This window comes from Alosa sapidissima, chromosome 7, assembly GCF_018492685.1.
Source record: "Alosa sapidissima isolate fAloSap1 chromosome 7, fAloSap1.pri, whole genome shotgun sequence".
Taxonomy (NCBI): Eukaryota; Metazoa; Chordata; class Actinopteri; order Clupeiformes; family Clupeidae; genus Alosa; species Alosa sapidissima.
Window position 1 is genome coordinate 8,545,250 of NC_055963.1, and position 10,000 is coordinate 8,555,249.

Genomic DNA, 10,000 nt, shown 5'->3' on the forward strand with positions numbered 1-10,000 from the left:
CCTCTCCTCTCCTCTCCTCTCCTCTCTCCATCCTTATGTCCAGGCGCTGGCCCCCACCCAAAGGCTCTTTCCGGCCGCCTCGTCAGCGCCATCTGGTGGCTCTTCTCCATAGTGCTGCTGGCCACCTACTTCAGCAGGGTGAGCGCCTGGCTCAAGTCTGACCAGGGCCACCTGAGCATTCAGAGCTTCGAGGACCTGGCCAAGCAGGACATCATCGAGTACGGCACCGTCGACGGAGGCTCCTCTCTCGCCTTCTTCAAGGTAAAACAAAACAACTAAACTTAAACACATTACAGTAAATATCAAATAAATAAATAAATAATAAACAATTAACAAATCCCATGGCCCTGAAAGGTCTTTGCTAGCTGGTCTATGATTTTTATTTTTTACTTTTTATTGTTGCTGTTTATTCTTGTTATTGTTGTCTTTTTTTGTTTTTTAACTGATCTGTGTTTTAATTTTTGTTATACTATAGTCTTTCTTTTTTAACTATACAACACATACAGTAAGTGGTGTAAACATGAACTGACAGTTACATTGACATTGAGCATAACTGGAGCATCAGGGCCCCACTCCACACATGTATGCCGCTGTAAGTAAGCCAACCTTGACCATCAGGAGTGTAGTGGTCAAATAAGAGCTGGGTAAACTGGGAGAGCTGGGTCAAATAAGAGCTGGGTAAACTATGAATTCTGTGGTCACGTTGAGGTGGACTGCGCCATCCGGTATCGGATTTTTAGAAAAGGCATTCAGAAAATGTTTGATGATGCTGGAGGTTATTGTCCAATGTTTATAACAATACATGTGGTATTAAATGGTTCCTAGAGTGTTGATGAGTGTACATATTGTGATTGTGGATTATACAGTGTGATCTTTAAATGTTATAAGTTGCAAATTGGTGAATAAACTCTTTTGAGAGGTGGATAAACTCTAATGAAAGGTGGATAAACTCAGATTTCAGAGCTGGGTAAACTGTGTTTACAGTACAATACTTGGAGGCTAAAGTATTGCAGTACAATAGCCTCCACTACATCCCTGTTGACCATCCTTGACCATCCTTGACCTTCCTTGACCATCCTTGACCATCCTTGGTGCTGACGTCTGAGTCTGTATCTCCCTAGACGTCCCAGAACCCCGTCTACCGCAGCATCTATGCCCAGATGGAGCGGCGCAAGTCGATGGTGTCCAACAAGGAGGAGGGCATCCGGCGGGTGCTGGAGGGCAACTTTGCCTTCATCGGCGAGGCCGTGTCCCTGGACCTGGTGGTGGGGCGCTACTGCAACCTGGTGCGCTGCCCCCAAGTGGTGGCAATGAGGGGCTACGGCATCGCAGCACCGTTAGGTGGGTCACATTGCACTGGGTGTGTGTGTACACTGTCACTCACACCTCTTTCTCTCTCATTCACACACACACACACTCTCGCTCTCATTCAAACACACACACACACATTCACAGATACACATACATGGACGGACACACATACACACACACACACACACACACACACACACACACACACACACACACATACATACATACATACACTGACACAGACACAGATATACTGTATACATACAAATCCAGACAAATTAGAAGCTATGACATTGTGATGAGTATAATTGTACTATTTTACTTTTGATGAAAGAAGTTATTTCACTATTATCATTGCCATATATAGAGCGAGCAGAGAGTGTGTGTGTGTGTGGTGTGTGTGTGTGTGTCTATATGTGCTTCTAATCTCCTCTCCTGCCCCTGCGTCCTGCAAGATGTCCGTTGATGAAGAACCTGAGCGCAGCTATCCTTCAGCTGTGTGTGTGTGTGTGTGTGTGTGTGTGTGTGTGTGTGTGTGTGAGAGAGAGAGAGAGAGAGAGAGAGAGAGAGAGTCTGACCTCCTCTCCTGCTCCTGCGCTCCCACAGGCTCTCCGCTGGTGAAGAACCTGAGCACGGCCATCCTGCAGCTGTGTGTGTGTGTGTGTGTGTGTGTGTGTGTGTGTGTGTGTGTGAGAGAGAGAGAGAGAGAGTCTGACCTCCTCTCCTGCATTCCCACAGGCTCTCCGCTGGTAAAGAACCTGAGCACGGCCATCCTGCAGCTGAGTGAGAGCGGCGAGCTGGACTACCTGCGCAGCAAGTGGTGGCCCAGCAGCTGTGTGGCCCCCGGGGACCAGAGCTCCCCCCTCACGCCGGCTACCCTCAAGGGCCTCTTCCTCCTGCTGGCCCTGGGGCTCGGCACCGGCCTCCTCATCGCCCTCCTGGAGCTCACCGGCAAGGCCAGGGGCAAGGCCAAAGCACACCAGGTGAGGGGGGGAGCGAGGGAGGAGCGAGGGAGGGAGAGAGGGAGGAGAGAGGAAAGAAGGGAGGAAGGGAGAGAGGGAGGAGCGAGGGAGAAGAAAGGAAGGAGAGCACAAGGTGAGGGGGAATATGAGGATGGAGAGGGGAGAGAGGGATAGAGGGGGGAGGAATTGGAAGGAAGGGATAGAGAGAGGGAAGGGAGAAGGGAAAGAGATAAAGGAGAGGAGAGAGGGAGTGCTGGGGCTCCCGGGCAAGAGCAGACCCCAGCCTGAAGGGGCAGGGATGGAGGGAGGAGAGGATGGACAGATCCTAGATACTTGAAGGTAGGAGATGGAGACAACGTGATTTATTTTTGTGGAGAGAATGTGCAGTACTGGGCGGCGGTCATATTTTGTACCGCTTTGCAGTACATCTAGTTGTTGTTGTTGTTGTTGTGGTTGTTGTTGTTGCTGCTGCTGCATTCCCCTCCATCTTACGTCTTCCTACTTCACCCCTCTGTTTCTTGTTGTTGTTGTTGTTTTTGCATCCCCCTCCAACTTACGTCTTGCCATCTCACCGCTCTGTTTATTCTTGTTCTTGTTGTGTTTCTTTCCGTCAGAAGTCCTGCTGCTCCATTCTATCGTCCGAGCTGAGCCAGAGGTTCAGTGGAAACGCGGAGAAGACTCCCGAGGACGCACCGGAGAAGTGCAAAGCCTAAAATCCACTTCTTCCTGGGGGAGGATAACTTCAACAAAGCATTTAACGTAATTGCAACATGGCCAAGGAAAGTCATGTGAATCACGGTGGTCTACTGGTTGAATGTTGGAGTCCACATAACTACATCCGTCATCTCTGTGGAGTTAACCAGAGATTGCTATGATTGACAGGTTTTTTTTTCATGCTGTAGTGATGTTCTTCCTGTTTATGGATTCTGTTTGGACCCTCCTCCAACTTCTGAGCCAATGATCAACCCTCACAACCTTTATTAGATTAGTGCCTTATATTAATAACACTTACAGACCTACTCTGTGGCTGGCTCTTTATTCTAGTTGTATCTAGCCCTCTATAGTATTTGTAGCTAACAGTTTCTCTTTTGTGTTCTTAATAGTTTTATTCTTTTATTGGTTAATACAGAACAGTGAGATGTGTAGTACAGTAAATGTATCTTACTCATTAAGTTGAAAAATGTGTGGGAACGTTTGACCGTTCAGTTATATTTTTGTAACCTTACTGTTTGTTTTGATAGCCAGGTCCGAAAACGGTTTGTTTTTTCAATATTATGTTTAGTGATGGAATTAATGTTTACTTCTTTTTTTGTTACACTGCATCTCTATTTTCTTGGTGAAGCACTGAAAAATAAAAGCAAATGGCAGCAGTGGGGGTACTGTACCCCTTTAAAACCCTACAAGGAGCGAGTTGTTTCTCATCCCGTCCGTATGTTTGCAATGCTAATCCATCCAGCTGTGTGTCTGTCTGAGTCTGTCTGTTCCAGTTTGAGCCGGTGCAGACCCAGCAGCGCAACAACACAGCCTGTGGTTTGCCTTCATTCATGAAAGATGTGCCAGAAAACACACTGCCAAATGACCAGCATCCAGCTGCCAGGGCTTTGATGGCATGGCGTGGCAGGAGAAAGAGTATGTTTTACAGCAATGCTAAACAAATTCTCATAAATTTCTTTTTTAATGTCTATTCTTATTTTTTTCTTTTTTGCGAGCTCCAATCAATAAAATTGTTCATAAAGTTGTTTTGTGTGTTTGGCTAAATTCAGTATTTCCTTTTCATTGAGCCATGACTGATATTTGTGTGAGTTCGCACAGAAGTTATTGCAGTTATGACCCAGCAAATGGAAAATTGTTGCAATATGTTTGCTGTACATGCATGAATAGGCCTACGTACCTGACAGTCACAAACACATTTTCACAGGCCTAAATAACCAAGAGAAGTCAATATAAGCCTATTATATTGCATATAACAAAAATAAGCTACATAAAATAAAAATATATAACTAAGCTAAAGTATTCCTGTGTTTAGGTGGCCTATAGATTCATATGGTAGGCTATCCTATATCCATATGATGGTATCCACGTTAAATAAAGATGCCCATGACAAACATGGACCCAAACAAAGCTCATCATCACACCCTAACGCTTCCTTCCATGTTGCTATGGAAGAATCCATTGGTTGCCAGGAACACTCAAGTACTTTAGTCATGGCGCTGTTAGCAAGAAATCCACCAGACTTTTGAAAAAATTTTGTTGGAGAAGCAAAAAATTAGACCATACATGGTATTCCCACTCTAAGTTCGTACATAGTATAAATGTTATATATATTATGTTATTGTACGTGCCTGTGTGTAAAACAACACGGTATGCTCTCCTACCAATGTGCCTTCTTTCAATAGGTTTCACATAATGTGTAGGCCAATCCTAATACTTTCTTTCTCTACAAAGGTCATTGGAAGACTGGAAGCAATTAGCCTGTAAGCCTATGTCTTAATAAAGATGCCATGATGGTGTTATTCACGAACTGTCTGACAGGAAAAGGCAAATCTTTATGAAAGACGGCAGCTATTTATGAAGGTGAATTTATAAATGGAGAGATTGTGGGCAATGGAGTCAGATACCGATAGGCTACTGGGAGAAGATGAGTATGAATCACTCCAACTCCTTTGAGGATTACAGTTGTTGATTTACTAATAGGCCCTTTAGTTTGTTTCAATGTCTTGAATGTTGTCTCATGGAGTTATATTTGTGTAAGGAGCACCTTCTCTGGTCAGTTCTCTGCTGGGGAACTTCATGGCTTTGGAGTCTTCCAGCATGGCAGTGGCGAGAGATATGAGGAACAGTTTGCATGGGGTCTTAGAGAAGGTTTGCAACATCACGCCAGATCGTAAACACATGCAAGCCAATTGTTTTACTGCCTTTCATTGCAACAAGGGGGCCTCTTGCATCAACTCACACATGTTTGTGGTTGTATTTTTTTGGGTTTTAAACAAAGAAGCTGGATACAGTAGGAAGCACTTAGAGCTTGTTTTGGCCCTGCATTGTGAAATCAGACCAAGTCTGAATCATTTTCTCAGTAACTGTCTGGATTGTATTTGCTTTATTGAACGTTGGTTACTGTTCTTCTGGACATGGACTTCTACTGGACAAAGATGGACACAGATACAAAGGCTCTTTCCATCAAAACAAGAGACATGTAGAGGGACGTATGCATTACAGGTCAAGCAAACAGTGGAATACATTTAAATAAGGACAGTAGGAACCCTCTAGAGTTGATGGTTTCTATTGGTCTGTACCAGCTGTCATTACTGGCTACAATCTGATAGAGTCTTCCATAATGGCCCACGAGCCAGATCAGGGCCTTCTAGTTGACCGGTGTCTAGTCTAGTCTAGGTGTGGTGTCTAGTCCAGGTGTCTAGTCTAGTCTAGGTGCGGTGTCTAGTCTATTCTAGGTGCGGTGTCTAGTCTAGGTGCGGTGTCTAGTCTAGGTGCAGTGTCTAGTCTAGTCTAGGTGCGGTGTCTAGTCTAGGTGCAGCATCTAGTCTAGGTGCGGTGTCTAGTCTAGTCTAGGTGCGGTGTCTAGTCTAGGTGCAGTGTCTAGTCTAGATGCGGTGTCTAGTCTAGGTGGAGTGTCTAGTCTACAGTAGGTGCAGTGTCTAGTTTAGGTGCAGTGTCTAGTCTAGGTGCGGTGTCTAGTCTAGGTGTCTAGTCTAGTCTAGGTGCAGTGTCTAGTCTAGTCTACGTGCAGTGTTTTGTCTAGGTGCGGTGTCTAGTCTAGTTGCGGAGTCTAGTCTAGTCTACGTGCGGTGTCTAGTCTAGTCTAGTCTAGGTGCAGTGTCTAGTCTAGGTGAGGTGTCTAGTCTAGGTGTGATGTCTAGTCTAGTCTAGGTCAAAGTCAAAGTCAAAGTCTGCTTTATTGTCAATTTCTTCACATGTCAAGACATACAAAGAGATTGAAATTATGTTTCCCACTATCCCACGGTGGAGACAAGACATATTTTACCAATTAGGTCCACAGACAAACTAACATTCAAGTAAACAATATAAAAAGTAAAAATAAGAAGGCACATACAATGAAGAAATAAGAGCAGCAAAATTTGGGTTGCAATTGTGCATACAGTAGACAGTCAATATAATAGTGCAAAAGTCAGGCCAATAAATGGCTGAGGTAGTTCTGTTTGACCTAAGTATGCCAGTGGCATAGTGGTGCAAGTTATGTAAGAGCAGCAGAAGTGTTTTCAGGACAACAACAACAAGTTGCAAAGTGTGCAAGTGTACAAGTGGAGTAGTGCAAGGCAACCATTGTGGGTCCAAAGTCCAGGATGTTATGTAGCTGAGGGTGGAGGGGGGAGAGAGTTCAGCATCCTAACAGCCTGGTGTATGAAGCTGTTGGTGAGTCTGGTGGTGCGGGAGCGCAGGCTTCTGTACCTCTTCCCAGAGGGCAGTAGATCAAACAAATTGTGAGCGGGGTGACTTGCATCACTCACAATTGTGGTCGCCTTGCGGGTGAGGTGGGAGGTGTAAATGTCCTTCAGGGAGGGGAGTGAAGCACCAATAATCCTTCCAGCTGTGTTCACTATGCGCTGCAGGGCTTTCCTGTTGTATTCAGTGCAGCTTCCGCCCCACACAGCGATACAGATGGAGAGGATGCTCTCAATGGTGCCTCGGTAGAATGTGGTCATGATGGCTGGTGGAGCACTTGCTCGTCTGAGTTTCCGCAGGAAGTACAGGCGGCGCTGAGCTTTCTTCGCCAGTGATGCAGTGTTGGTGGTCCAGGAGAGGTCTTCACTGATGTGCACCCCCAGGAATTTGGTGCTGCTCACTCTCTCCACCACAGCACCGTCGATGGTCAGTGGCAGGTGTTGGGTGTGACCTCTCCGGAAGTCAACAACAATCTTGGTCTTGCTGATGTTCAGCAGGAGGTTGTTGTCCCTGCACCACGTGGTCAGAAGGTCGACCTCCAACCTCTATTGAGTCTCGTCGCCCTTGGTGATGAGACCCACCAGAGTTGTGTCGTCAGCAAATTTCACTATGTGGTTGTTGCTGTAGGTTGCAGTGCAGTCATGCGTCAGCAGGGTGAAGAGCAGCGGACTGAGCACGCAGCCTTGGGGGGCCCCCGTGCTCAGTGTGATGCTGCTTGAGATATTGTTGCCAACACATACTACTTGAGGCCTCTGACAGAGGAAGTCCAGTAGCCAGTTGCAGAGGTAGATACTGAGTCCCAGTTTGTCAAGTTTGCAGATGAGTTGTTATTATGGTGTATTATGGTGTTATAGGTATTATAGGTATTATGGTGTTGAATGCAGAACTGAAGTCTATAAACAGCAATCTCACATATGAGTCTCTTTTTTCCAGGTGGGTGAGGGCTGGGTGGAGGGCAGAGCAGATTGCATCCTCTGTGGACCGTTTGGCTCGGTATGCAAACTGGAAGGGGTCCAGGGTCGGGGGGAGAATGGATTTGATGTGTGACATGACAAGCCGCTCAAAGCACTTCATGATGATGGGTGTCAGTGCCACGGGGCGGTAGTCATTGAAGCAGGATGGAGCAGTTTTCTTCGGCACAGGTATGATGGTGGCAGCTTTGAAACATGATGGGACGATGGCTTGCTTCAGGGAAGTGTTAAAGATGTCTGTGAAGACACCCTTAAGCTCCTCAGCGCAGTCCTTCAGCGCACGACCTGGGATGTTGTCTGGGCCTGCTGCCTTACGGGTGTTGATAGCAGCAAGTGTCCTCTTCACGCTGTCGGCAGAGAGGCACAGGGGCTGCTCGTGTGGAGGGGGAGGGGTCTTCTGTGGCCAAGTGCTGTTTTGTGCTTCAAAGTGAGCAAAGAAGCGGTTCAGATTGTTGAGCAGAGGGATGTTGCTCTCACAGCTCTGTGGCGCGGGCTTGTAGTCCGTGATGGCCTGAATGCCCTGCCATAGGCTTTGTGCGTTCCTGCTGTCTTTGAAGTGGGTGGTTATCTTGTGAGTGTATTCCTTTTTTGCTTCCTTGATGCCACGGGGCAGGTTGGCTCTCGCTGTTCTCATGCCAGCTTCATCCCCAGCTCTGTAGGCTTTGTCTCTGGCCCTCAGCAGCCTGAGGACATCCCCTGTCAGCCATGGCTTCCAGTTAGCCCGAGTGATGATTCCTTTTTGTGGGTCACATCATCAATGCACTTGGTGATGTAAGAGGTTACAGTGTCTGTATACTCCTCTATGTCTGTCTGGTTGTTGTAAGTGGCGGCCTGCTTAAACATTTCCCAGTCTGTTGTGTCAAAGCAGTCTTGAAGGCTCCCTCAGGCCACACTTTTACCTGCTTGCGAACCGGTTTGTTTGCTTTCACTCTGTCTGTATGCGGGCATTAGCATAACAGTGATATGGTCAGAAAGTCCAATGTGGGGGAGGGGGTGGCTTTGTATGCTCCTTTGTGTGTAGTGTAGAACAGGTCCAGGATGTTGTCTCCTCTTGTTGGAAAATCAATATGCTGGTGTAGCTTTGGAAGAACAGTTTTAAGATCTGCATGGTTAAAATCTCCAGCGAAGTTGGTGAAACCATCTGGGTGTGCCGTCTGTTGTTCACTGACAGCCTGGTACAGTTCACTAAGAGCCGTGTTCCTATCGCTGTTATTGTTGGTAGGCGGGATGTATACTGCGACTAGCAGAATCGCAGTAATTTCCCTTGGCAGGTAAAAAGGACGGCACTTTATGATCATGAACTCTGCCAGTGGTGAGCAGTGTTTGCATACTACTACAGTGTCCCGCGACCATTCGTCACGGATGTAAATACAGATTCCTCCTCCTCGTGATTTTCCTCCCTTTACAATGGCCCTGTCTGCTCGATAGCATGCTAGCTGCTCCAGTTGTACAGCAGAGTCTGGAATGTTGTCATTTAACCAAGTCTCAGTGAAGACGAGCACACAGCAATTACTCACTGTCTGGTTCGTTGATCTCAGCAGTCGTATGTAATCCATTTTGTTGTCCAGTGATCGTACATTTGCCAGGAGAATGGATGGTATGGCTGGGCAAGTTGGGTTGGCCGCTAGCCTGGCCCGGACACCTCCACGCTCGCCCCTCTTCTGCTTCCTCGCACACCGCATTCGACGCTATCTTTCCGGGGGAGGAGTAGCAGGCGAGTCTGGTGTTGTTGCAGGCCGTAGTAGTCCGAGTTCCTTTAGCGTCTCTGTTGCAAAGTCCAGAACGCTGTAAAACTTGCTTTTGCAGATGTCCAGTAGAAACTGCCTGCTATACTTGTAGTACGACGTAGTAAGACGAGACGAACACGTAAAACTTTCGGACAAACACTTTTTAAACAAACAAAACACCGTTCGGTTGGGACAGAGAGAGGCTGCGTGTGCACGCGCCGCCATCTTGGATCAAGGTGCGGTGTCTAGTCTAGGTGCGGCGTCTAGTCTAGGTGCGGTGTCTAGTCTAGGTGCAGTGTCTAGTCTAGTCTACGTGCGATGTTTTGTCTGGGTGCGGTGTCTAGTCTAGTCTACATGTGTTGTCCAGTTAGAGTAGGTGCGATGTCTAGTCTAGGTGCGGTGTCTAGTCTAGGTGCGGTGTCTAGTCTAGTCTAGTCTAGGTGCAGTGTATAGTCCAGTCTAGTTTAGGTGTGGTGTCTAGCCCAATTGAGTGTTACTGTAGGTGCATGGTGTGGTGTGATGTCTAGTTTAGTCTAGTCTGGGTGTGGTGTCTAGTAACGTCTAGTCTAGATACAGTATGTAGTCTAGTCTGGTGTGGTGTCTAGTGTAC

General features: G+C 46.9%; 2 protein-coding genes across 3 annotated transcripts in view; both read left to right on the forward strand.

Moving 5' to 3' along the window:
* Window positions 1-4,012, forward strand: part of si:ch211-251b21.1 (uncharacterized protein LOC571720 homolog) — an 11,881-nt gene extending 7,869 nt beyond the window's left edge. The window contains exons 7-10 of one of the 2 annotated variants that reach the window (XM_042099231.1): window positions 44-261; window positions 1,122-1,341; window positions 2,050-2,294; window positions 2,891-4,012. In XM_042099231.1, coding sequence (XP_041955165.1) covers window positions 44-261; window positions 1,122-1,341; window positions 2,050-2,294; window positions 2,891-2,986 — 779 coding nt within the window. In that variant the 3' untranslated portion in view covers window positions 2,987-4,012. Of the gene's footprint in view, window positions 1-43; window positions 262-1,121; window positions 1,342-2,049; window positions 2,295-2,887 lie in introns of both variants that reach the window. The other variant, XM_042099230.1, reaches the window with a different exon arrangement.
* Window positions 3,883-5,520, forward strand: LOC121713266 (MORN repeat-containing protein 1-like). The gene is made up of 3 exons (XM_042097778.1): window positions 3,883-3,902; window positions 5,026-5,135; window positions 5,348-5,520. The coding sequence occupies exons 1-3, from the start codon at window positions 3,883-3,885 to the stop codon at window positions 5,518-5,520; spliced, it is 303 nt and encodes a 100-aa protein (XP_041953712.1).
* Window positions 5,521-10,000: the final 4,480 nt, after the last annotated feature.

Bases quoted from the DNA above. Each gene is read 5' to 3' on its own strand.
- LOC121713266 (XM_042097778.1), top strand. From the start codon at position 3,883: ATGGCGTGGCAGGAGAAAGA. The intron at 3,903-5,025 runs GTATGTTTTACA...TATTTGTGTAAG, and splicing joins ATGGCGTGGCAGGAGAAAGA to GAGCACCTTCTCTGGTCAGT. The intron at 5,136-5,347 runs GTTTGCAACATC...TCATTTTCTCAG, and splicing joins TGCATGGGGTCTTAGAGAAG to TAACTGTCTGGATTGTATTT.